We start from the raw sequence: 26,355 nt of genomic DNA, 5'->3' as shown, positions 1-26,355 counted from the left end.
ACACAGTGCGGTTTCAGACATGGCCAGAGACAAGAAAAAAATGATTGTTTCAGGGTAACCACAAGGAAGATGAATGCAAATGTATTCCTGTAACTGGGAGAGTTCCCTTGCTGTTAAGTTGGGCTCTGGTACATGGCCTCAGGGAAGCAAATTTGCAACTACCTTCATTAAATTGTTTAGGAATGATTAATCATAAGTCAGAGATATGAAATTTTTGCACATTGTGAAATGTTAATTCAGTTTCTGCAGTTACATACTGCAGAAGTCTGTATGAGTGGCTTTAGCAACCAGTCAGGGGACAGGTACTGGTGGTTGATAGATGCTTCCTGTCAGCTCTTATCTCCTCTCAAAGCCTGGGCTGATAAACCTCCACCAGCTGAATCACAGCCACCTGCATCACCTCGGGATCAAAGTGGTGCAAGAGACATGTGTCAGAGACTCCAGCCTCCTGCACGGTGCGGCCCGGCGCGCAGCTGTGTGGGCACCCTCCGGGCTGGCCGCCGCCGGTGCAGGAGGGGCCGCCACGGCAGGAGACGTGCTGGCACCCCTGGCCGCGCTCTGCCATGTCCAGCCATCAGGTGACTTCACTGTCACCGTGTGCTGTGTCCAAGCACTGGCTGCTGGAAGTGCACCTCATACAGAATGTAAAAACACACAGAGCACCTTTGTTGATGTGCCCGAAGCTTGTGGCTGTGCGTTCACATGTTCCTTCTGCCTAAAGCTGCCGACAGCTTAGGCCCGGCTTAAACAGCAGCGGTGCATGCGCAGCGGCTCCTCGGTGACCGCAGCATTGTCCTTGCGCCTGACAGCCCACCGTCCCCTGCCTCTGTCCCGTTCCCCTCCTCTGCTTTCCAGCTGGGCGCTGAGTGTGCCAGGGCTGGAGCGATGTTTTCCTGGCAGCTCTTAGGCCAGAGCCTGGTCTTTGGCACGGTGAGGGGCGGCAGGTTGGTACCACCTCACACCCCGGACGGGTCAGGAGACACGCTCTCTCCCGGGAAGCACCGAACGTGCGTTTTGGAGCTCTGGAACTCAATCACCATTTGACATCTACCTCTGATGGTGGGGGGGGAAGTAGAAAAGGGCCAGGACTGGAGTTTTAATGTTTTAATGTTTTTAACCTCAGAGCAGCAGCAGCCAAGGACAAGCTGGAGAACCCCCCAGGAACCAGCTGCTCTCTTTGATGCGGGATTTGCCTGCCTTTGCTAAGGCGGGTGTTTGGGCCCCGCTCGCAGCCCCACGCCGCTGCAGCTCCCACCGGGGGAGCACGGGCTGTCCCTGGGGACACCGGGAAGCGGCGGGGAGCATTTCCCTAACGAGCACGCTTGTCGGGGCAGATCTGCCCTCCTGGCACCGCGATTTGCATGGAAGGCAGGTGTTTGCAGCAGGGACCTGTCCCTACATCTGCCCGGGTTATTCCGCAGGGAGGCATCGGCGGGGCTGGACGGGGACCAAAGGGAGCGGTGGGGGCCGGGGACGCGGCGGGGGGCGGCCAGGCCCGGAGGCAGCCCGGGGAGCAGCAGGCCCGGCGGCGGGGCCCGCTGCGAGACCGCACGGCGGGGCAGGGCCGGGCCGGGCCGGGCCGGGCGGGGCGGGGCGGGGGGCGGACCGGGAAGCGGCCGCTGCTCCGCCCCCGCCCGCTCTGCCCTTCCGCCTTGGCGCGGCGCTGCCCGGGCCCCGGTATAAAGCGGCGGCAGCCGCCCGGCCCGCTCCGGCCCCATGGAGACGCAGCGGCGGCGCGGCGGCGGCAGGCCGGTAAGGGGGGCGGGACGGGACGGGCAGCTTCAAGGCGGGGGGCCCGGCCCGGCCCGACACGCGGCGGCCTGGCCTGGCCTGGCCTGGCCTGGCCTGGTCTGGTCTAACCCGGCCCGGCCCTGTCGGGGCCCCGCGGAGGCCGGGCCGGGAGCGCGGGGGGGGCCGGGGCCCGCTGCTAACGCCCGTCTTGGCCCGCAGGTCCGGAGCGTGAGCGGAGGCCGGGAGTCCCCCGCGGGGAGCCATGAGCGCGGGCAGCGTCTCCCCCGTGCCGGGCTGGCCTGAGGCGCTCCCGGCCGCCAGGCTGCCGGCGTCCCGGCGCGGAGAGAGGATGAGCGCCAGAGAGCCCAGCGAGAGCCGCGGCCCCGGCCCCAGCCCCGGCCCCGGCGGGCTGCCCGGCGCGGAGCCGGCCGCGGAGGCGGGGGGCCCCGTGCGGGAGCCCTGCGACAGCGCCGAGATGCAGCTGAAGGTGGACTTCTTCCGCAAGCTGGGCTACTCCTCCGAGGAGATCCACGTCGTGCTGCAGAAGCTCGGCCTGAACGCCGACACCAACACGGTGCTGGGGGAGCTGGTGAAGCACGGCCCGGCCGAGCGGGAGAGCGCCGAGGCCCCGCCGGAGGCCAAGGAGGCCCCGCTGGTCCCGCGCGGGGGGGCGGCGAACAAGACCCCCGCACCCGTGCCGGCCCCGGAGGAGACGGAGAGCGAGAACCTGAAGCCCATCGTTATCGATGGCAGCAACGTGGCCATGAGGTGTGTCTGGGGGGGCACGGGGGTCTCTGCGGGGCTGTCGGCGCTCGCTGCGCTGGGTTTGGTGGCCTCTGGCTATGAGGCGTGCCAGGCGCTGAGAGCTCGGAGCCTGAGCAGCTCTGGGGGTTTCTCGCTGCAGGCTGGATGCCCTGGTAGTGGCTGGTAACATTTCCCAGGGCACCTCCCGGGTACGCGTAGCTCTCACGAGGATGAGCATCGCGTTTGCAGGCGCAGTCTGCCTTGGTGGCCTCTCCTGCCCGTGGTCAGTGCCAGCCCGTGACCAGTGGTCACAGGGCTCTGACGAGAGCAAGCATGCTTCCTGGGAAATAAAGACGTTTCCTTCTGTTTTTAGCTTAGGAGGAGGATAACTGAAGAGACGTTGTCCTCTTACCTAATGGCTTTATGTAAGTTTCTGTAGCAGGAAGTTGCTCAATAAATAATTACAGGTTTAATTAGAGAAAGCTCTATAATACGGAGCTGTCTCCTGTACTGGAGACCAGTCTCCAAATTGTGACTCTTGTATTTTGGTGAAGTTTCCATACAGTGTAGAGAACAGAGGGGATGCCAAAGGGGACTCTAGTATGTGGTGTCAGCAAAGCAGGGCTGAGACTCCCCCTCAGCATCTCAGGTGTTCTGGTGACACGGGTCCTGTCGGGGACCACAACCAGAGGCAGCCTGTGAAGCCGCTTGGGTTGGAACAGTAACTTGGGGGTGCAGGAGCCCTAGTAATGGAGCACCCAGAATCTCTGGGCTGGATATTTATTGGCCTTAGGTCCCTACATTCACCTTGGCTTTTGTTCCCCGCCCCACCCCCTGGTGCTGTGCTCCCCACCTGGACATGGGGGGGTCTGGGCTCCATTAACTTGATGCACCAGGTTTCTGAATTGGGCTTTGTCGTTGGGGTCAAAAGCAAGTGTCCTTCACTGTGTTTTAGCTTAATAGATCTTGTAACGAGTGTTTGTGTACACAGACCTTTTTATAAAAGAAACAACCACCAAGGGGGTGCACACAGAGCTGTTGCGTGCGTTACTGTAGGCTTTGCCTAAGGTGAAAATGGAGGTGTGTTTGCAGGTGTTGTTTTCTCTAAGCTGTGGTTGACAGTTCTGAGCAGGAGAAGAGCCTGGGCACAATCTGCTGTGCGACCCAGGAACAGAGCCTGCCAGTCCCAGGGTGAAGAAGGAATTCTGATGGCAATGGAGCGGGGCTGGAGAACACAAGATGTGACCTGGGCGTCTGCAGGAGGGCACCGTCCTGTCGCTGAGCTCTCCAGCAGCTGTGCAGTCACTTGAGGAAAATGGCCCATTGTGAGCCCTGGGCTGATAAGTGTGACTCTTGCAGTGAAGTTTACCTTAGATAAGTGCTGGGGCTTGAACAATAGAGTCGGTTGAGTTTTTTGAATGAGGAGCCATGAAATTCATCCCAAAAAGTGTGGGAGAGATCACAGCGAGTGTGACTCAGGGCAGGCCAGGCAGTAATAACGCTGCCGATAGGATGGAGTTTGACATGAGAAAAGCAGCCTGGCTTTTTTAAGCAACTTGCTAGAAGGGGAATTCCATTCTGAAACTTCCTGTATTGATGGTGTGATGTTCCCTGCTGATTCATTTGCAGTGTGTACAGCGGCCTCCCTGAACAGCTCTTGACAAACATATGCAAATCATAGTGGAAATTAGCTTTTACTTCCTTCTAAGGGAATTTTTTCTTGGCTGCTGCCAAATCAGATCAGCCCAATTACCTCCCTTCTGTAGATTTGGGATTGGTAGCAGGGACTCAAAAAGAAAAAAGAAAAGAAATCTCTGCTTTTCTCATTTATCTCTAAAAGACTCTAGTAACCTGTGTCTGGCTATCGATAGCCAAACCAGTCTGACATTGGAGGAAAGTTTTTAGAGCATCTTTCTTCTGATTGTTAATGTCTGCCTTTCTGTAATTTGTAATTCTTAATGAAGATGTGTTAGGTGTCTCTTTAGGTGTTAGTTTTCGTGTTAAATGTGTAGTTCTTATAGAATAATTATTTTGGTCGTACTTTTCAGTTTTTTTAATAGCTTCAGAGAAGGGTGAGGACAGGAGGAGAAATAAAGTTTCTTTCTAGCTGTAGGGTTGTACTGCAGTAACGGCACTTCTTAGCGATGCCTCTGCTGGGATGTAAGCTCTTAGCAGTTACTTTATGGAGGAGTTAGCTAGCATGCTGAGTGGTGGTGGTGGGAGTTGAAATGTCATTCAAGTGTAGATGGGAAGAGTAAGACTTGGGGCAGGGGTAATGCCCAGGTGGGGAAAATCTTACTGAATTATGTGACCAATTGTCGCCAGTGCAGTACATCTTACCAGAGTGTCATCCTGAAACACAGACTGTTAGATCCCCAGAATGACAAACTGGGCTGTAATAAGAAATGTTGGAAGTTTGCCAGAACCATTATCAACAGAAGAGCTGATTACACTGTAAATACTGGCACTTGTAAAACAGGAGTGGTAGTTTCCTTTTAGAAGTTCTGGAAACTTGTTGATAAGACCTAATGAATAATTAAGCAGCAGCTTTTTGCATTGGTACGTAGCTTCTGATGCTGTTGTCAAACTTTGTTCTCAAACTGCCACGTGCTGGTAAGACATTCAGCACTGATCCTGTTAACAGGACGTGGTGCTATTTTGTGCTAATAGTGCATTTGTAACTGACTTTGGGCCATAGTGTAATGAAGACGCATCCTTCCTCAGCGCTGATGTCACTGAGTGCATAAAATGTCCTGTTTTCCTTAACTTTACAAGCACAACACCTAGTGAGGGTGCAGCTCGCCCTGGCAGAGGCCAGCCACTGGTGCTAGCTGGCAGAATAGGACAAAGGGTGTTCAAGATCACATTGTACTCAGGGCTAAAAATAAAGATCGAGTCCAGAGTTGAAGGGAAGGTTCTGTTTCAGAGCAGCTGCAACAGTTACAGCTGCTTTCTCCCTCCCACTGAGGATTTGGGTGTTTATTGGTATCCTGAGGTGCTAAAAGCAACAGTAATTCTGTGAAGATCTTAGTGCTGCTATTTACACGAGATGAGCAACGAATACTGATTGTGCTACTCTAACACTTCTTCAGTAAAGGGTGTCTGAATTGCTGAATCCATTGCTTAGTGTATTGCCTGACTAGTCTGTACATAACCTGAATATTAAATTCTCAATTTTCTTCTCCGATGCAGCCATGGAAATAAAGAAGTGTTCTCCTGCCGAGGTATCCTGCTGGCTGTCCAGTGGTTTTGGGACAGGGGACACAAGGATATTACAGTCTTTGTGCCATCTTGGAGGAAGGAGCAGCCACGACCAGATGTACTTATAACAGGTGTGGAAATATGAAAACCAAAAGTAGCTTTTCAGGCTTACTGCTTTGTCACTTAATGAGCTTGCAAAGTTCTGGCTAGTTAGTAATTAACTTATGAATGGAAGATCTGAGTAGAAAGAGATCCAGTAAGCTGAGCTGACTAGTGAGAATTAGTCATTAACTTCTCCCCTAAGCAAGTTCTTGCCTGGATCAGTTGGAATAATTCAGAGAACAAAGAATGTAATACTGCTCTGTTTCCTAACTACTTGTCTTTTATTACTTGTATTTTTTTCCTCTTTCAGGGACACATCTACATGCTATGTATTTGTAATATATTTGACATTGTAGACTGTACGGAATTTCTACATGCTAAAAGTTAAAGCTTGATGGGAGTTTAGTCAGAATTATTAAAATTGGGGAGTTTGCTCTGAACATGTGAACACCTGAGATTTCTAAGTAACTCTGCTCAGGAATCTGTGCGTGTAGTATGGCACTACAACAGATACAACCTGCCAGCCTTAAATGCGGGTTGCACTTTGCATGCCAAGGGTTCTGTGGATGGGACTTGCTGTATTGCTGCAGGCTCTGTGGTGTGCTCTGGGTGTTCTCTGGTGCTGTGCAGGCACCTCAGATGGGAACCCACCTCTGACACTGATGGATGGTGTAAGAAAGGAGATGAGAATACAGGCTGGGTTGTGGAGAGATTAAATGACTTTACATGAATTTTGGTATTTATTTATAATGTTACTTGATACGTGTGAAGGCCCTTGGGCTGTGTAAGTGTGTTCACAGTTGTGTTTGTTCCAGACCAGTACATTCTCCGTGACCTTGAAAAGAAGAAAATTCTGGTCTTCACTCCTTCCAGGCGGGTTGGAGGCAAGCGTGTTGTCTGTTATGATGATCGATTCATTGTGAAACTGGCACATGAGTCCGATGGCATCGTGGTTTCTAACGATACTTACCGGGACCTGCAGAATGAGCGTCCCGAGTGGAAGAAATTCATTGAGGAGCGTCTGCTGATGTATTCCTTTGTTAACGACAAGTATGTTCCCATTCTTCCTTTGCTTTTAAAAAGATCTCTGTGAGTGTGCTGTCTTGTTTTAATGAAGCAATGGCAAGTGATGTGTGAAAAGAGAAAATGCTGGTACAGAATGGAAAAATCCTGTAGAGATATCTTTTGGTAGAAGGAGGTGTGGTGGGAAGAACTGCCCAACTGTGGTGAGGTACAAAGGCATAAGGAACTGGAGTCATCTTAATAGCTGTTCTTGGTTTGGAGCTAGGAGTTCTGCCGTAGTGGAGTTCCTAGGAGAGCTCCAGGACTTGATTTCCTCACAGGACAATCATTAGCAGGCCCAGCAGCAAGTACTAATTCTGGTCAGCAACAGAGCGTAAAACCTCTTTTGAGCCTGAAGTGAAGCACTTCATGCCAGTCTTTACTAGGTGACAGGAGGGTTGTCACTGCAGTGAAAGGGGAAGGCTTCTTGGGGCTCAAATAACTTTTAACCTTCAATGAAATGGGAAACTTCTAGAAGAAATGAAACTCTGACCCAAGAAAGTGAACTGCTCCTGACTGAGATTTCTTTTTCTTTAGGTTTATGCCTCCAGATGATCCCTTAGGGCGACATGGCCCCAGCCTGGATAACTTTCTTAGAAAGAAACCTGTGGTGCCAGAACACAAGAAACAACAGTGCCCTTATGGTAAGACCTGCCTTCTAAACGTGAAGACTGAGGTGTCTGTGCAAGTGTAATTCATGCAGTTAGTAAAATTCAGCTGGTCTTTCCATGCTCATTCCGTGCTCTGCCTTTCCTTGCAGGGAAGAAGTGCACTTATGGAATTAAGTGTAAATTCTACCACCCTGAAAGAACCAATCAGCCCCAGCGCTCATTAGCTGATGAACTCCGAGCCAATGCGAGGTTGTCTCCTACCAGAAGTACCGGTGCCAAGGAGGAGAAAAAGGGCAAAAGAGGTTCCCAGGCAGAGCTCTTGTGCTCTGTGCCCACAGAGAGTGATAAAAGCTCTTTGCAGAAGGTCTCTGCAGAGCGGAAAAACGTGACCCACAAAGCAAAGCCCAGCGACGTTCAGCTTCAGGTCAAAGGCTGCGTGTCAGGCAGTGTCCCTCCTAACAGCGGGAGCCACAGGTCCTCTGACAGGTACCAGCAGCCTCATATGGACTCTCTGTCTTATATCTCTCAGGAGCATCTTGACTCAGGCATTGGGTCTTTGGAGAACCAGCTGTCTGACATGTGGCCTTACAGATCTACCAGTCACTGTGATCATTCCCATGCTGATCCGGTGGCAGTCTGCACCTGCGGTCGGCAGAGACCTGTCTACCCACACTCTCCCAGCTTAGAGCAAAATGGTCTGGTCTCTTACAAGCATGGCTCCCATAAATCTTCCTCCTCTGGTGCTAGCTTCTTGCAGTATAGCCCTGAGATGTCTCACTCAGGACCACCTCACTCTTTCTCAGGCTACGGAGTACCCGTACACCCAGCTAATGCTGGGCAGTACAGTCTGCCCAATGAGTATAATACCCCCCCACCCCATTCTCGTGAGTACTGGTCTGAACCATACCAGATGCCTCCTCCTCAAGTGAGATCTACCAGTGTGCGAGATCCTCGTTCAGTGCAGAGGGCCCCAGGGCCAACGTATGGGGACTCCTGCCAGTGGGCTGTCTCTGACCAGTTCGCAGAGGAGCGGGCCAATGTGCATGTCAAGCTGTGTGGCATATTCCATCCCCATCTAGTTGATGCTGTGATGAGCCGTTTCCCCCGGCTTCTGGATCCCCAAAGGCTAGCTGCAGAGATACTAACGTACAAGTCTCAGAACCCAGGTATATGAGGCCGATGCTGAGGGCAGCCAGGCATGTGAAGAGCTCGAGGGGCAGTGTTTGCGCTCCATAGCTGCTCTAGATGCCTCCTGAGGGCTCCTCCTTATTCCTTGGAAGTACCAGTCTCCAGCTGCAGGCTGGATACCAGATGTGGTACGCTCCCAGCAAACCCTGACCTAGACATGACAGTGTGCCCCTCTTAGAGAGGCAGCCTTAGGGTCCCGTCTTCCCAGAGAACGTTGAAGAGGCTGCAGCTTCAGAGCAGGATTTTGCCTTTGGGGTTGTATGGCGAGTCAGGCACACCCTAAATTCCCACAGTTGTTCACAACTGAATGTGACCTCACTCCTCCCTGTAACTTCAGTTTTGAGGTGGCTTAGTGTGTTATCAGGCATAGGGAGGGGGGACTCGGGGGGGCCTGGGAGAGAGAAGGGGGTACTACCTTTGCAGTGGTGCGAGGCTTTTTTGCGAAGACTGAAATGCATTGCCAAGGCTGTTCTTAGCTCTTAACTAAGCCTCTTTACTAAGTCCTACCCTGCAGATCTGTGGAAAATGTTGGCTTATAAATCTAGTACAAAGCTAGGTTTAGCTGACTTAAATTTGGGGTTAGTGGTACACTTCCATGATGTTTTCCATACCCCTCCCACTTAAGCTCACCTTCCCCAGACGAGGTAACTCCAATACGTACCACAAGTGCTTTGCAAGCTGCTCAGCTCCCAGAAACAAGAGGAGCTAGCGGTGCAATCCTCTCAGGATGAGAGGCCTGACACTGCCCCGAAGCTACATGTGAGTTGTGTTCGGCATTTGCTGAAAAATGCAACTGTTGGAACATGTGGATGACCACGCTGTTGATGCTGCTCTAAAACGTGGCCCGTGGCTGGTAACCTGTCTGAGGCGATCTCTGTGCAGCGCTGACAGGGAGGATTTATGATGCTGTGCCTTTTGTCTTCAGACAGCAATAGTTTTGAGCATTCAGTAAAACAGCTGTAGTCATGTCTGGACTGCTGCCAGTCCTGTTCTTGAGGATTCCTTAATATTTTTCTCTGTAAAGCTGTTGCTTCATCTGCCTTACTAATGTTTTCCTGGACCCTTCAGCTTTGTCAAACTATAGCAGCATCCAAAAATCTAGAGTAAGACTTATTTGGTAAGACTGTTCCCTTTTCATTCCCCCTTTTTCTGTAAGGTGTTTTTTACTGTAGATACTGTAACAGATTTTAAATATGCAAAACCAATTGCTGTACTAATTGGTTCTGGTCCTGGAATTTCATTGTGCTGAGAATGCAAAGATGTTTCTTGCACTTGCAGGCCAGAAGCAGTTGATTTGTTGATACACATTGTATCTGTGGCTTTTGTTATGTTTTTTAAATACGTCCATCTTGTGGTTAAACCAAGGTCATTGAGTGGCAAATGGTGAAGGGGGGGGTGGGATGCACTGAGAGCCCTCTCAGGGGCGGCTTTGGCTGTTGCTGCTCTTCCCTCTGACTGTCCGAGGTGGGACCTACCCAGACTGGCACCATGTGCCATACAAACCACAGGGACACAGAAACCTGTATGCCTGGTTAATTATGATACATTACAAATTAGTAATGTTTCATGTTAGTAAGCAAAATGCTTCTTAATTTTAAGTAACCTGATACTTTGCATATTTGTAAATTACAGGAAAAATGGTTTTTAACGTTATTGTCCAGCAACTTGCTGCTTGCTGCTGTTTTTAATTAGTACTATTCTCAACTCGGCCACCGTGATAATTGGTGTGGTGTTTTTTGTTTTTTTCTGGTGGAATGCTGATATATGCTGCTTCTCTTGCAATCAGAAGATTAACATTTTATACTCACAAGCTGACATTGCTGAACTTTGTGTATCATTATGCAGTATATAGTTTATGTACGAAACGGAGGCAGCTGTGTGAAAGCCATGGCAAAGTAAGAACTTGTGTTATATAAATAAAAACTGCTGAGTTGAATTTTTTGGTGTCTGGTGGCTTTTTGGAAGACCATTCCACATTTTGACTGGCTTTGCAGGAAAGTCAGGGAAATTATCCTTCCTCCCTGGGGTTGCTCTGACAATCTCAGATCTCCATGCGCAGTCTGGTGGCAGCAGCAGTCTGACAGCTGGCTGTTGATGGGCTTGTGATTGATGCGATGTGGCAGGTCAGAAAATCAAATTGCTCCCAATTGCTGTAGCAGATAATGGCACGTCCAGCACTGACTGTTCACTCGGCACCGCTGAAGGCAGCTCACTGCACAGGGGATGCACCCGCAGTCGAGGTGAGGTGGCATGGTAGCTTTAACTGCCCTCTGAGAAAGGCGGTGGTGGTGGGTGTCCCAGGTGCTAAAGAACAGTACAGCCCTAATTATTTTGGAATAAATAGTGCAGGCTGTGCTTCAGTTTTGATGGCCAGTTCCACAGTACAGTCTGGAAATAAATGTGTATTTTATCCGGTTCTGTAGCACATCTGTGCCAGATGTTGATCATGATAATATGCTGACTGCAACATGTCAAGACTTTGCTCTAAAGCTTTGTTATGAGCTGGGAAGGAAATGCAGGAAGAATACCAATGCTCCTGTTTCTGTATAAGAATCTTCCCCTTGCACCTGCTAAACTGCAGTACAGCATGTTCTTATCTGACTTGTTAAATAACTTTATGGTCTTTATTCAAATTTGTGCTCTTAATTTAATACAGAGCAATGGCTCTTTCTAGTTAATCAAAAACAAGGGAAGCAGGTGCTCCTGGAGATGGAGCTTTGTTTCAAAAACAAGTCTGAAATCTGAACCTCACAGTCTGAAAGGTCATTTACTGGCTGTGGGAGAGGAACCCTCCTGAGGATGTCACCTGAAGGGACAGTAAGTTTGTGTGCCTGGAAATCCAGGCAGTGTTTCTCTGAATTCTCTCACACAAGGCTTCTGTGTGAGTGAACCTGCTGCCTCCTGCCCCTGGAGCATCCTCTGTTGTGTGTGTGAATCTAAGTGCTGCTTTCTCGTGGGCCGGTTCACTGTGCTGCTCGGGAAATGTGGGGAATGATGGTCGGAACTGTCACTGCTGCATATTTTTCCCCCTGCACTGAGTCAGAGGAGCTGCCTACCTGCACTCCCCGGTGCTGCGCTCGGGCGGGCTCTCGCTGTCCTGTTATTGTGGAATTTTCAAGCTGCATCCTGTGGCTTACCGCTTCCTTGGTGCGCAGCGGCGGCGAGGACCTGTCATGAGCGCTGTGTGCTTGCATTGGGTTTGTTATCCTTCTAAAATAGGTTAGATCTTCTTGTCAGGTTACTGAGGTAAGGAGGTCAAGCACAGGCACCCTGTTAAGTTCCCTGTACCTCAGCGGGGTCGCCCTGCCTTCATCCTGTCGCCTGGTGAAGCCTCGTGCTCAGGGATCGCTGTGCCTGCATCTGTCTCGAAAGCACAAGGGGACCAAGGAGAGTGGGTGGGGTGGGAAACACCCTTGGGATGAAAGGGAGGAGGCTGAGTAGGGGTGCTTGCAAAGAGTGAGGGGTCTGCCAGTGTGTTTTGGGGTAGAGGAGAACAGTCTCCCTTTGCCTTCCCAGTTGTGCCAGAAATAGATGGAACAGGTAATAAATATCACCCACTGCACAGCAAAAGGACGAACAGGCAGGGGAAGAGCCCTCCTGCAGAAGTCAGTGCTGCAGGATATCTTGACTTTGTTTTTTATAAAATAAATACACAAAAGAGGGAAGAAAGAAACAGGAAGCTGTGCTGTGGCCGAGGTCAGGGCAGAGACTGCGGGATTCTCTTCTCTCCTTCCCCTGCGCTGGGCGGTGACGTGGGCAGGGCCCTGGGTGGGGGGCGCAGCCCCCTGCTCCCAGCCCAGCGGGACCAGGCACCCCGTGTCTGCGGGACCCCCCTGCTTTCCAGGGTCTGCTCCCCTGCCCCAGCTGCCCTGTGCCCTTCTTGCTCGCTGAACTTTCGCTTGAACCCATCTGGTTCCCTCCCAGGGGGGATTTCCAGGATGTGGCCAGCTCCGCTGTGACATTTTAAGGCATTTCCAGAGGCAGGAATCTGACCCAGGGCTCCCGCAGGGGCTGTGGGAAAGCGGCTGCTCTGTAATGGAGGCACACGCGTGTGCAGTGTCACGTGGGGGCTGTGGCGATGCCACCCGCCTGGGACAGGCCACCTTACAGGGGAGCAGGCTCAGCCCCAAACTGCTGCGTTCACCCAGCTCGGAGGCTGCAGGGCTGTTCTCCCTCTGCAGATAGGAAGAGGCAGAGGTGCCCTGAGCATGGCAGCAGCTCCGTGAGCTGAGCGTGGCGTGTCTCAGAGGCACTTTGGGGCACAGCTTTGCTGTAAGGCAGAAATGCAGGAAGCGAGTGACTCTGCAGGGTACTGTTGCATCAAAGGGACCAGAAAGGTGAACGGCTGGAGAGGGTCTGGTCCTGCTGGGGGACAGAGCAGGCGGGGGGGTGCTGGGGTGGCAGCGCTGCCTGGCAGGCTCCCGTCAGTGCTCACCCTCCAGCCACGAGTGTTTCAGTTTGCCTGTCACCAGCCTCCCTCGGTGCCCGGGGTTTGGGCCCTCAACAACCCTAGGGCCAGGGTTTGCAGGGGGAAATCTTTCCCTTAAGGAGCTGCCCGAGGGCAGAAGCATTCTTGCTGTCTGGTTTCTCCTGGAGCAGCCTGCCCCGAGCAAAGCCAACCCCTCGCCGCAGCGGTGGGGCCGGCAGCCCCCAGCTCAGCCCTCTGGCGAGGCCACGAGCAAGGAGCAGCCCCCAGCTGCCCCGTGGCCTAGCCCACGGCCCCCAAGGCCCCCATTGCACAAATGTTTTGGAGTTACTGCAGCTGCTGGTTGAGCAACAGGTCGGGAGGATCCGCATGGCGTGTTGGCCCCGGGGCAGGGTTCCGCAGCCTGCGAGGCGGCGTGGGGTGAGCGCTGCAGCGGGGGCTGCTCTGGGCCGAGGGAGTGTTGGCGGACGAGGCCAACGCTGCTTGTGTTCACCCTCCAGCTCCTGAACCCCGGCCATGGCAGAGCCGCGGAGCAGAGCGGGGCTGGCGGGGGATTTCCAGCCTCTGAGAGCCGAACTGGGGCTGCAGCGGGACCAGGCCTGTGTCGTCTCGCTGCGGGAGGGGATGGCCGCTTTGGGGCTGGGGTTTTGCTGCAGCTGGAGTGGCTCATTTGCAGGACCTGGTTTATTTTGTTGATTTCTGGGCAGCGTGGGGCTGTCCCACGGCCACTGTGCAGGAGCCGGGTCGGTGCAGGATGAGTCAGGCTGCTGCTATTTGCATTGCATCAGTTCCCTGACGGTGCGGGGTGTTGCACGGGCAAGTTGGGAGGAACGATCCCTGCTCGCTGTAGGAGCCTGTCCCCAGTCCCTGCACGGGCACGGGGCTGCAGTCAGGGCTGTGGGGATGGTTTCCATGTGCTCTGCAGGGCCCTGGGGATGGCAGCAGGCCCAGGGTCACGGCGGCTGTTCCACAGCATTGCAGGGTCAATTCCCAAGCAGCATCAGATGAGTCTGCCTGGTGCTGGCAATAAACCCAGAGTGAAAGTGTTCCCATAACAGCCTTAGGGCTGGAGGCCAGTCCTCAGGGCTGCAGGACGGCGAGGAGCAGGGTCACTGCTGACCCTCAGCCATGTGCCATGGCAGGCGGCTCTTCGCACTCACCCCAAGTGAACACTGCAGCCCCCGGCGAGCGCCAGCTGGAGAGAGGGGAGGGGAAAGGGTGGAGGCGCAGCCGTCCCAGCCCGTGCAGGGGAAGGACCAAGCAAACACAACCCCGTGGGAAATGGCCGGCTGTATTTCACAGTGTCTGGCAGCTGTGGGGGGAGCCCATGGCAGGGTGGGAGCAGGACGTGGCCCAGGGCTTGGGCACGAGGCAGCCCTTCACCCCTGTGCCTCGTGTGGGGGCCCGAGGCTGATCCTGCCACTGTGGGGGCCTGTGGCCATGCCCGAGCTGCCCTCCCGGGGCTGGGGGCTCGGCACCCTCCTCCAGCCCTCCCGGCTGCTTCCTCTCCCTTTGCTGGGCCGGAGACTGACCCAACAGCTCGGGGCTGGCACCCCCGTGGCACAGCAGCCCCAGCTGGGGGGGGGGCCAAGGGCCCCTCGGCCACCCCAGGAGAGCTGGTTCCCCCGAAGTGCTGTCGCAAGGAGCTGGCCAAGCATTGCAACACCTGTGGGGAGCAGCTGATCGAGGGGACTTATCCGGCGACGAGGAAGTAAACAGGGCAGCACTTGGGTTTTGCAATCCATCGGTGGCCCCAGCGCCTCCAGCTTGTGTGAGGTGGCCGGGAGCTGGCACTGACCTTACTCCTGGCTCCTGGAAGCTCCCAACAAGTTACAACAGATCAGGAAGATCCTTGTTGGACTCAGCTGGCGACAACATGCCCAGGGCACAGTCACCCCGGGAGCGGCCCCGGGCATGGGCGGCTGGTTCCTGCTTCTGGGAAACGGCTGCAGTTCTGCTGCAGGGGCAGGGCAGGGCGGGCAGAGCCCCGCGAGCGCCGAGGGACGGGGGCACATGCAGGGACACGAGAACCCCACCAGCACCGCGCCATCCTGGCCTGTGTCCTGCGGTGCCTGGGCAGGGAGGGACATGGGCTCCTTCCCATCTTGCCAACACCCTGCGTACACCGTCACTTACATTTTCTGCTTGTCATGGAGCTGCTGGCCCCAAAAGGCTGCCAGGGTGGCTCCATCCACCCATGTCCTTTAAAACAGCAAAAGGGCGAGAGGAGAAGCGATGGCCGGAGCTCTGCCAGGTGCGGGGGTGCCCAACCATGCTCCCGGCGGTGTCTGGTCACTGCTGCAGAGCACAGAGCCACGCAGGGGCTGCAGCCTGGTGCTGGGGTGGCTCAGGGGCAGCAGCAGACCCCGGGCAGCTGCTCTGTGTGGGGCTGGGAGCTGCCCCCATGGAGCCCCTGTGCTGCTGTCGCTTCCTCCTGACACATCCAGCCGGGGCTGGGCCGCCTGCCCCTGGGGGTGGGCAGCCAGCACCCCGACCCATCTCGGTCCCCCCAGGTCTCCAGCTGGTACCTGCTGGGCTCTCCCCCTCACTCCCGCTGGCACTTTGGTCTTCCGCTGCCCCTGGCAGCTCCGGGCTGTTGCCGCTGTCCCACCGCCATGGGCGTTCCTGCAGCTGGGACGGGGTGTGAGGGTCTGGGGTCCCGGGGGACGGAGGGGGCTGAGGCCCCACAGGACACTCACCTGCTGGCGCAGGCCTTGCTGCTCCTGCAGCAGCTCCAGGAACCGGCTGCTCCACAGCAGCTTCTCAGCGCCCAGCTCGGTGCAGAGGAAGTGGACATCAGCCTCCAGCGCCTCCAGCCTGCCCAGCACGGCCTCGCTGCCTTCGCCTCGCCGCTGCCCTGGCACCACAGCTCTGCTACCGCCAGCACCCACACCCACCCTGCCTGGACCCTGCACCAGGGACACCCCCTGCCCGCACCAGTGTGCTGGGGACCCACCTGCCTGCCCTGCCTCCAGTGCAGGAGTGGAGCCCCCGTCCTCCTCCTCCTCACTGCCCTCGCTGCCGCTTTCCAGCCTCAGCTGCAGCGCTGTGCCGAGCTGAAAGCCACCACGAACAGCAGGGACTGACACACACGGGCAGCCCAGCCTGGATGGCCCCCGGTGCCAACCCGGACCAGGGAACCCTGCCGTGCCACGGCCAGGGGACCTACACCCCGCTGGCACTGCAGGGCCACCCACTGACCTCACCACTGGGCTCAGCCGTGTCCCGGGGGGGGTCAGAGCTCTCCACAGCCCCCATGATGTGGGGGCACATTGGGGGAGTTACCTCCTCGGTGACCTGGAAGGCGCCATCCCAGCAGCTCTTGTAGCAGATCAGCAGGTACTGGGGGAGAGGACGGTGCCCGTGCGGTGAGAGCGGCGGGCTCAAACCCGCCCCGGGGAGCACAAAGCCTGGTGCAACAGCCCCAGGGCTCTTGGTAGGCAGGACCATGCAGTGCCTCGAGCCAAGGGCCAGCCAAGGAATGGTCCCAACGCCTCAGTCATGCTGCTGGATGGGGTGGTGGACACCCCCTGCCCCAGCAGCACCGAACGACAGACCCCAGCACCCCCGGTACAGAGACGGAGCCCTGGCAGCACCCCCACCCCACGCCCTGGGCCCTGCTCCTGGACACTCGCCATGTTTGGAGCTGACACAAGTGTGTGAAGGCCCTTGGGGAAGGGCCCCCGTGGTACCAACCCACAGCAGCCTCCAGAGCCACCGCAGCCCCCGGAGCGCCGTCCCGGAGAGCCACAGGAGCCACCAGCACCCGTCGCGCAGGAGCTGCCTCCCCCTCGGCACCGGCGGCCCGCGCTGCCTGCCCATGGGGACCCTGCAGAGGGGGGACAGAGAGGTGACGTGCTGCCTCGCTCACCCACGCGCTCTGTGGCACGCATGGTGCCACCACATGCTGGCGTCCAGCCCGGCCCGCCCGGTGCCAGGCTAGCGAAAGGGAGGGCGAGCGTTTGCAGGGCCAGATCCCCGCATGTGGGACACGTGCTCTGTTGGGACACCTGCTCACCCCCCCCCCCAGCTCTGCCCCCTTACCGGGTGATGCACCATGCACGGACCCCTCCCCGACGCGGCTGTTGCCCCTCCTGCCTGGCGTCAGCGCTCGGCTGCTGCTGGGCCGCTCGCCTGGGCGCAATAAACTCCTGCCTAATCCTCTTGGTGCCGAGGCTGCGCAGGGATTAGCATTTCTCCTGCTCTGCCTTTGGCGGCCATAAGGACAGTTGCTGCTCTGCCACCCCCCATTTGCTCTGCTCAGGATTCATCTGCTGCAAGGACAGGACGTAACAGCCTGTGCAGCACTCTGACTCCCATGTCCAAGGCCATGCACTGCCTGTCCTGGGGACCTTTAGTCACTCAGGCTGTTTAGGAAGAAAAGCAGAAGCATTCAGAAATAAAATAGACATTTTAAGCAAAACTGCCGGAGTCACACTCCAGCTTCCATCTCATGTCACTCTTGCAGGTGACTGTGCTGATGTTCCCAAAGAGATGGGAGACCCCGCACAGTGTCCTCCCCGGTCCTGGCAGTAACACCGCAGGGAGGCTGGTGCTGCAGAGCTGCGGCTACCAGTTCTAGGTCTGGGGCAAGGAACCCTTCCTTCTGCTGGGGCAGAGTGTGCTGGGCCCCACGGCCTCTTAATGCCACCTGCCCCGTGGCAGCCAAAGGGCCTGGGAGGGGACAGCTGGACGTCAGCAGAACCAGAGTCCTTTCACAGTGAACCAAGCATTTGCCGTTCAGCTTTCGGCCCCGATCGATGTGCTGGCTCCCCAGGGCTGCTGCCCTCACTGTCCTCATCAGAACACGCTGTCCCCTTCCTCTAGTGACAAACACTGCCAGAGGCCGGAGAGGTTGCGTGTTCCCCTTGTCCCCACAGCACCCCTAACGCGTGTCACAGGGAAAGCGGCGCTGACTGACACTGTGCCACAAAAACACGCCTGTACACACAGGGCTCCGAGCCACATGAGCCCTTTGCTGTTTCTCTGCACGGGAGCATTCTGGCCAAAAGGGTACGGCAGCTTTCCTTGAGGTCAGAGAGGCACAGCGAAGATTTTTACCCTCTGAAGTTCAGGCGCTCGTGCAATCCTTGCTTTGGAACAGCAGCAGCAGGGGCAGAAAAGCTGCTTTTTGTACCAAGGCCAAGTAATGAAAACCATCAGCTAAGACTGTTCTCCAGAACTATGGAAAAGCAAGGCCTTTTAGGAGTTTATGCCGTTTCCTAGATCTTCCACCCCCCTGTATTTAACCTCTGTAACTTAAACCACAAAAAAGTAGGTCAGCTTTGCAGCTCTCCCACTAAGCCGTTACATCCTGACAGCCCTCACAGATAAGCAGCCGCCAGCCCCTGACAGCGCCGTGCCAGCCGCTCGCTCCGCTGCGGGATAAGCCAGCTCCTGCCGTGAACAAGCGCGGAGCTGCCCTGATCCCTGACCAGACAACAGAACAAGGGAGAACTTCCCTCCTATGCACTCGCCTTCACTCTTAGGTACCGCTCTGCACCGACTGGGCTGCCCAGAGGAAGCTGAAAAAGCCCCAAGACGGGAGGAGAGCAGAGGTGTGGCAGGACGGGGTGAACGCGCAGCTCTGACAGAGCACACGCAGCCTCCCCACGGCCCTCTATGGGCAAGGTTTAAGCAGACACAAACGCATTACAGCACCAGTAACAAGGGCGACTTATGGCCTGGAGACCAGCAAAGCCTATTTCAACATCAGCATTGGTATCTTGACCTGGCTGCTGTGAAAAGCACCCAAGGCTCATCCCGCCGCGCGCTCTTCCAGTGGCAACCCAGACTGCTCATCCCTTATCTGTGGGCATTCTGCCAGTATCAGCAAGAACTGGCTTACATCCCCGTCCTACCTTGAAGCGGGATTAGTTGAACACAGCTGGAGATTAGTGCCTGGCAATGTTATGTCTACCAGAGGAAAGAAAGCACAAAGGAAACCTCCTGCGGGTCATGAGACAAGAAACAGCGACAAGGAAAGTGGAAGAATTCCAGCAAAGTCCTCACAAAGTGGATGGAGAATAAAACACACTAGGAGTCAAATTTTGGACTGAACAAAACACGAGAAGAGAGACAAACATGTAACTTTTATTGTTTATGTACAAATGACAGAAGTTTGTATTAAAAAGAGAATCCACCCAACCTCAAAGATAGCAAAGAGCAAGACGACTTTGAGCTCCAGCCTTCCCTGCATCTAAAAGCACTGCGGAAATTTTAGGGGATGGTGTTTAAAATTAAAGTCAGAGAAAAGGGTTAACTGCCTTCTTCTCTGCTTGAGTAAGAATCAAAATGAGCTGTTCCACAAAATGAAGAACCTTCCACTCTAAAACAAAGAAACCAAAAGTCAATTTGTTAACTATACACTTTGGTTTAAAAAAAACACACAACAAAACCAACAAAAATCCCAAACAAAACTACAAAGCTAAGTATCAGCAACAAAAGTAATCTAAGTCTTACAACATGGATGGGACGTACTGAATCATACCCCAGTTCCAGTGGAAAAAGAAATATCTCGCCATGGGTTTGCAGATGACAGGGGCGGCAGCAGCAAGATCAGCCAATTTTAGGATGTTCCTGACTGAGGTGGGAGCACAAAACAGTCAGGAATTCAGGACTAGTACTACTACTACACCTTAGTCTTCCTGCAACTCAGGTGATTTAAAAATGAGGCAAAGTACATGGTCCAAGATTTTCTCCCCCCATCTAAGTTCTCTAGAGCGAGCCGCTCCCATCTGCAGACACTTGGCCAGAGAGCTGCCGTTGTGCTCGTTCAGTCGACTGGCATTTTTCTCAGCGGGGATTCACGTAGACCTAAATCCCAGAAGCATCAGCACTGGTGGGTCTAGTAGTCCTGCAGAGAAAGGAAAGGACAGGCACATTAAGACCTTTCTACCTTCGGTTCTGCTTGCAGAGCTGGGATTCTCAGTCTTCTCTCATTTCTACATACCATTAGAGGCAGGCAAAACAGAAAAGAGACTTTTTTCTTGTAGCTAAACATTCAAAAGAAAGGACCCTTCAAAACCTTAGTTCAAGAACGCATCAACTCAAGCCAGATGCTTTTAATGTTCCAGATCGTGACAAGATAATCGGACGCAAAACAGCTTTTTTCATAAAAAGTGCCTGGGACTTAACTGTGACCTAGCTTCGTAACAAGCCCACCTGGGCTTATTTACTGTTAAATCCACACGACAATGCTTATTTCATACCATGATACTCCTCAACCATGAAAGTAAGATCTTAAATTACAGCAGAGGGAGGCTTTTTAAGATTAGGAGTCAGTCAGCCACTCAAGTCTAGAGATGAGCAATGAAAACAATGACAGGGCACTGATACTTACGGCTCTTGGCTTTTTGTTTAACTTGAGATCAATCCTGTGGTTGGAAAGATAAGAGAAATGTCCATTTCAATACATTAAACCACGACTAGAGTTCAAAGAACCAGCTACTGCATATGGCACAGGCTACAACAAAGACTATTTGGTTAATTCAATCCACATTCTCAGTTCGGCTGAGCCAAATCACTGTCCCAATATTACTGGACAAGAGAGCAGCAAAGAGCGGAGAGTGGATTCTTTGTTACTTGCCAAAATGCATATTCTGTCCACTCAGAAAAAGAGAGTTAATAAAGGTTCATAATAAAAATCACAGGGAAGTTATGCAGCATGAAGAAATAAGGTTAAATACACATGCTCTATGTTAATTTGTTAGATGTAACTATGCCACAGGTGATTATTCAGACATAGTGGTAATGGTTATTTACTTGAATAGAGATAGGAGTTTAAGATGACAGGGATTATATGAGTCAAAGGTACTAAGTTTATTACATTTTTCCAGAAGGAAATATCCAAGTCTACACTAATCTCCTTAAGAAGCAAAGCCAGAAGAATCAGTTTTTAAACTAGGTTTTTAAGTTAAAAAAGTTTTATCTATTTAAAAATGAAATAGAAAGGTAAAGAAGAGCAAAGTTAATTTAATTTTGCTGAAGTTATTAAATAAAATGTTACCTCCATCACGCTTTTCTGTTTTTAAAAAAAACTTCCCAGCCTAACCTAATATACATACCTACAATTAAACAGATAAACTATGGGTTAGAAAGGTCTCAAAAGGCACATTGGTGTCTACACACTAACAACACAGCACAAGTACTAATTCAAGTCAAACTTACTCAAAGTCATAATCAAACATGCCAGACGGGCTGAGGGGCAGCATTTGAAAGGAAGAAAGCAATAGAAATTAATATACTAATTAATTAAATAAATTAGTTGATTAGCCACCCTAGCGAGATTACTAAAAAAGAAAATTAAAAAAAAAAAAATAAAGCCAGTGTTCAAATGCCATAAAGTTCTTAAGATATCTTAACCAGAACTGGGCACAAAAAGCACTCCAGATTCGGGAATCCAGAGTCCCCCTCCCCAAGTGGATTTCTGGGAAAACGAGGTGTTAGAACAGAGGCAGAGGGGTTTTACGGAGGGACTTTTAGGTGCTGGAAAAGGAAGCTCCCAGGTACGTGAGAGCGCACGGCAGCGCACAGGCAGAGAGAGAAACTGGTCTGCAAACCCAAGCGAGCGGGTGGTCAGCGGCAGCGGCTCTGTGGGGATCGTTAGGGCAAAGCAAGGCTTGCTCAGGCAGAGGTGGAGACGACACAGACCGAGGTGCCCAGCTCTGCATTCCCACACCCTCGTAACGCACACGCACACACGCAGCCTCTCGCACTCGCTGCCTCCAGGGAGCTAAAAGGAGAACGCGGCCACTTGGCCAACGCTGGTGACAGTTGGGTGACATTCCCCCCCCCACCTTGGCGTTCTCACAGGTGTCCCAGCACCGTCTCTAGGAACGGTTCTGCCCCAAAGCTAACCACTGTGTGTGCTGGAAAGGTCTGATCATCAAACCCGCTGTCACGTAGTAGCTTTTCGGCACTAGGTTTCTAAAAGGAAACAGTATTTTCTCCTGAAATACTTTTTAGCCATGAAAATTGCTGAGCACACAGAACATAATCATCTTGGCCTTCCTGTGCTCTCAGAGGGAACAGAGGAGGGCTTCAGTAAAGACACTGTAACTTCCACCCCATTCCCTGTTCAAAGTTAAACTGCCCGTTGGCCCCAGCTCTGCCCAGGCTGAGCCCAGCCTCCCACACTGCTCTCTAGCACCTCCGGGGAGCCTGTTCCCACCAGCTCCCAGTGCTGCAGGAGCAGGCGAGCAGAGGTGTGCTGGCAAATGGAAGAGCTTCTCAACAAAAAGAAACGCCAATATTTCTTTTTCTTGCTTTTTTTTTTTTTTCTTTTTATTCCATGACACTCGAGGACCAGGCACATGGGTCTCTTCCTAAAGAGCACTCCGGGCTGCAATCCTTTTTAAAGCACTTCGCTATACTTCCAGCAGACGGGGACTGTTTTGTTGTTTGCTTTTTTTAACCTGGATATACTTGAAAATCGTTTGGTCTTTTCTGCCCAAATGTAGGGGGTAGGCAGTAACGGCATTCACAAGTTTATCAGTGTTTTTAAGAAGATAATTAAGTTTGTAATAATTACCTATCTGGCCATGGTAAGCATTACAAAATAGTCAATTACTAACTGCAAAAGCCTTTCCGTAACGCAGATGTGTCTGACGTATCTCTCAGGACGGTAAGAATTGCCACAGCAGCTCAGACCCGGGCTCCTCGTGTCCAGCACTCTGTCCCCGACAGCAGCCAGCAGCAGCTGCTGCAGCGGAGGGGATGTGGAAGAAACCCCAAAGCAACACAACCCTGCAGCAGGGCAGGTTCTTCCTAACTCTTGTCGCTGAAGTTCGGGTTATGGGATGGAGCAAATGAATGTATATTATTTACAGCACTTGCACTGCACCCCACTGCGCCGGCAGCGGAGCAGTGTGCTGTCCATGTAAGTGCTTAGTGGGATATTTTAGAATTTGTTTGAAACAGCCATTTTCTTAAGCTGTGCTTCAGTTTTACAGACTCTTTCTCTGCACTTGTTTACAGACGTAGTTTCTTGCGTTATTCCTGAACTTCTTTCCCATTGTCTACAGGCAAAAGTAGTTTTGAACTGCTCTGGATTCCCAGCTCACGAGGAACCAAAGGGACATCCAGCAGTTGAGGATGTTTGCCCAATTAAGACTGTGGTAGGAAGAAAATTCCGATCTAAGAATTAAAGACACGCTAATGACTCAAAACCTAATGAAGGAGAAAAAGTAGTTAAACATTTTGCAAGTGCTACACCTACCTCCGCACCTCCCAAACCAACCTTCCCCCAGCAATCGCTGTAAATTTTTACCACTTTTCTTTAAAATATTTCTCTCTTGTAATGGTGTGGGAAGGTCCCTTAAAGAGGAAAGCCCATCCACACACAAAGCCAACACGCTCAAAGTTAGCAAGAACACTTGATTTCAAAAGCTCCTTTACTTCTAATAATCTGTAGGTACCAGTTCCAGCAATCGCTTCCAGAGAGGTGCAGTTCTGCAGTGTCTCCTCTTTCCAAAAGCACGGATTTCCATGTGTTTTTTTCCCCCAAAGGGTGTGACTCCACAGTGCACCATCACACTCTGCAGAAACCCTTGGGCTAGCTCTGCTGAGGGGCACCGAGACACGGCAAGGCAGCAGGTTATGGTGGCCCACAGAGATCCTGAGCCATCAGCCTGCCGTGCTGCATCACGCCTTATGGGCACACCTCAAGGGGCAGAACTGGTCATCTAAATTCAACCATGAAGGATTCGGGAAAGCTTTGTTTCACATGAATTTCAGGTCAGTTTAATAACAAACACTTTGAGGTCAACGTGACAAAGCAACTCTTCCATACCATAATCAAGAGACTCAGTTTGGGACACTGAAAATTGAAAGGGTTTGGAGTGGAAATCTTAGTGAAGAGTGTCCACAAAGCCCAAAACATTCCAATTTGCTTTTTCAGCCTTCTTTTCCAAAGAAAGTTCTGACATTCCTATCTTACTTGGCTCTGCAGAAACCAAGCAGCAAGCGCAGGAAGGCCAGGAGTGCAACCTTCCTCTACGGGAGGAAAACAGCTGTGTTCTCCTGGACAGTCAGGAGAGGTGACAAGGCCAGGCCAAAAGCACAGCTGCACCACAGCTGGAGTCAGCACCCTGGGCCGCCTGCTTGTTCAGCTGCCTCAGCACGCCCTCACCTCCTCGATACAGCGGGGGCAACGGGGTCCTGACGAACGCTACAGGACGCGTACGACTAAAGCCCAGAGCAGTTACCAAAACAAATGACCTGAGCTGCTCGTTATTGCAACAAGTTACTAGTTCCTTTCACACAATAAAGTACATCCACCAACAGCTAACCACTCAGAAGGCACGACAAGGCTGCCGGTACCACTAACCTGTGTCGATTTTTGTTCTTCCGTTTTTTGTGGCTGCTGTGGTGGCTCCCAGAAGAAGTGGAGGAAGCAGCTTTCTGGGGCTTCACCCCCTGCACAGACCCATCCAGCTCTTCAGCATCCTCCTGGCTGGGCTCATTCTCCTGATTGTGAAAGTCTGGAGAAGTGTCACTTTCCGTGCCACTGCCTGGCTCCCCTAGAGCACGACAAAGATGAGCACAGGGGTTACCTCCCCGCAGCTCACCCCCCAGGCTGCCCCGGCAAAGCCCTGCGGGGAAGAAGCAACCCCCAGCGACAGCACATGGGGCAGCAGAGACACGCTGAGCCTTATGGCACGGAGAGATAAATGAGAGAACCTGGAGGATATTTCTGAAGGACAGCAAGCCACCTCCTCAGCAACTGAAGCATCTGATTTGGTATTGATTACAAAAACATGCTTAAAAAACACACAGAGACGCATTGCCCTGGCTCTTCTAACCTCTTTCTCCAAAGTGCACCAAATCCATTTAATTGAGCTTCATGCACAATAAACCCTTGCTGAGCGTAAGTTTACTAGAGAAAGGAAGCTCAGCTTTACCACTGCTTCTCATAATGCCACTTTGCTGACCTTTGTAGCTAGAGGTTGTGCTGGGAGCACTCAGGAGCCGGCCTGAGAGGAGCAGTGGCAGGTCCCCGGACAGGGAGTGCTGCGGGGGAGCAGCGAGAACAGCACAGACCCAGACAACTGGAGACAGAGCTGAACGGTGGGGAGAAGGGTAGCAAATCCTGAGAGAAATGCAGAAGTGACTTACGCTTCTCGATGAGCTGGTCCTGAACTCCAGCCAATGCACTGACCGCCTAGAAAACCGAAAGGGATGTTAATGAAAGCAGTAATTCACTCACCAGTGTTCAAATGTTCAAAAACACAGAGATCACCTCACAGAGAAAGACAGATGGGGCCTTTGCTTGAGAGAGCTTATGCCCTAGCACCAGCACAGCACAGCAGAAGGGGGTTAGGGGCAAAAAGAAAAAGACACGGATGGCAGTGATGAGCGTGCCGCATGGGTGGCTCTTGACTGTGGTTCCCTTTCACCTCTCTGGGCACTAGGAAAAGGGTTTCTGAAAGATGCTGTGACGTAGGATGAAGATGCTTGGATCGGGGGAGGTAGGGCAGGTACAGGAGCTTAAATGGAAAACTGGTCCTGCAGCAGCCTGGGTGACCACCACGAGACCAGCTGCACTGAGAGCACCAGGGATGGGCAGAAGGCCATCCACTCGGCCCCACCGGAGCCCGGGCCAGCACTCACCGCTGCTGAGGTGACCGAGGACTTGCTGAAGAGCCGCTCAGCCTCCTTGAACTTGCGGTTCCTCCGGTCGTTTTTGCTGTTGGAGTTCCTGAAACAGAGAGAAACAACATTGCGGGGGGACTGGCAGGGGCAGGGGAAAGGGCAGGGGCAGGGGCAGGGGAAGGGGAAGGCAGGAGCAGGAGCAGGAGCAGGAGCAGGAGCAGGGACAGGGGCAGGGGCAGGGGCACGGCCGCCGGGACTCACTTCTGGTTGGTGAGGTAGCGGTCCCAGCCGCGGATGATGTTCCCGTACATCTGCGTGTCCTCCAGGTAGCTGCCCTCGAAGGCGTAGATCTGCCGCTCCAGGTTGGCCAGTGTCTCCTGCCGGGCACAGCGCAGCGCGTGGAGCGGGCCCGGCCCCGGCCCAGGCCCCGCCGCCCGCCCGGCCCCGGCCTCGGCCCCGGCCTCGGCCTCGGCCCCGGCCCCGCCGCCCACCGGCCCCACCGGCCCCGGCCCCGCCGCCGCTCACCGCCAGCTCCTGCTTGCGCTTCACCAGCTCGGCCAGCTCCCGGCGGGTGTCGGGGATCTGCGGGGGGCCGCCGGCCTTGGCGTGCAGCGCGGCCATGGCGGCGGCGGCCTGCGCGGGCCGGGCCGGGCGGGGCGCGGCGGCGGCGGCGGCTGCGCTGCCGGGAGGGGCCGC

The 26,355-nt window shown here is 53.6% G+C and overlaps 2 protein-coding genes across 3 annotated transcripts; one reads left to right on the top strand and one right to left on the bottom strand.

The window, feature by feature from the left end:
* Nucleotides 1-1,665: 1,665 nt before the first annotated feature.
* On the top strand, nt 1,666-10,575 carry ZC3H12A (zinc finger CCCH-type containing 12A). Its single transcript, XM_068417811.1, has 6 exons — nt 1,666-1,752; nt 1,951-2,499; nt 5,668-5,807; nt 6,594-6,828; nt 7,378-7,484; nt 7,601-10,575. Exons 2-6 carry the CDS (start codon nt 1,994-1,996, stop codon nt 8,623-8,625), a joined length of 2,013 nt encoding a protein of 670 aa, XP_068273912.1. The 5' UTR covers nt 1,666-1,752; nt 1,951-1,993; the 3' UTR covers nt 8,626-10,575.
* Nucleotides 10,576-19,138: 8,563 nt separating this feature from the next.
* On the bottom strand, nt 19,139-26,307 carry MEAF6 (MYST/Esa1 associated factor 6). Of its 2 annotated transcripts, XR_011049698.1 has the most exons (8): nt 26,185-26,307; nt 25,921-26,036; nt 25,678-25,765; nt 25,183-25,228; nt 24,395-24,587; nt 21,074-21,131; nt 20,408-20,441; nt 19,139-19,921 (listed from the first exon to the last, which is right to left on the bottom strand). XR_011049698.1 is itself a non-coding variant. In XM_068417799.1 (7 exons), exons 1-7 carry the CDS (start codon nt 26,278-26,280, stop codon nt 19,913-19,915), a joined length of 582 nt encoding a protein of 193 aa, XP_068273900.1. In that variant the 5' UTR covers nt 26,281-26,307; the 3' UTR covers nt 19,139-19,912. The 2 variants fall into 2 exon arrangements, 1 of the variants encoding a protein (XP_068273900.1); XM_068417799.1 differs by lacking the exon at nt 21,074-21,131.
* Between the last annotated feature and the right edge of the window lie 48 nt (nt 26,308-26,355).

The sequence above is a fragment of the Nyctibius grandis genome, chromosome 24, assembly GCF_013368605.1.
Source record: "Nyctibius grandis isolate bNycGra1 chromosome 24, bNycGra1.pri, whole genome shotgun sequence".
Taxonomy (NCBI): Eukaryota; Metazoa; Chordata; class Aves; order Nyctibiiformes; family Nyctibiidae; genus Nyctibius; species Nyctibius grandis.
Note: the sequence above shows the minus strand (reverse complement) of the source record. Positions and strands in the feature narration are given on the sequence as shown.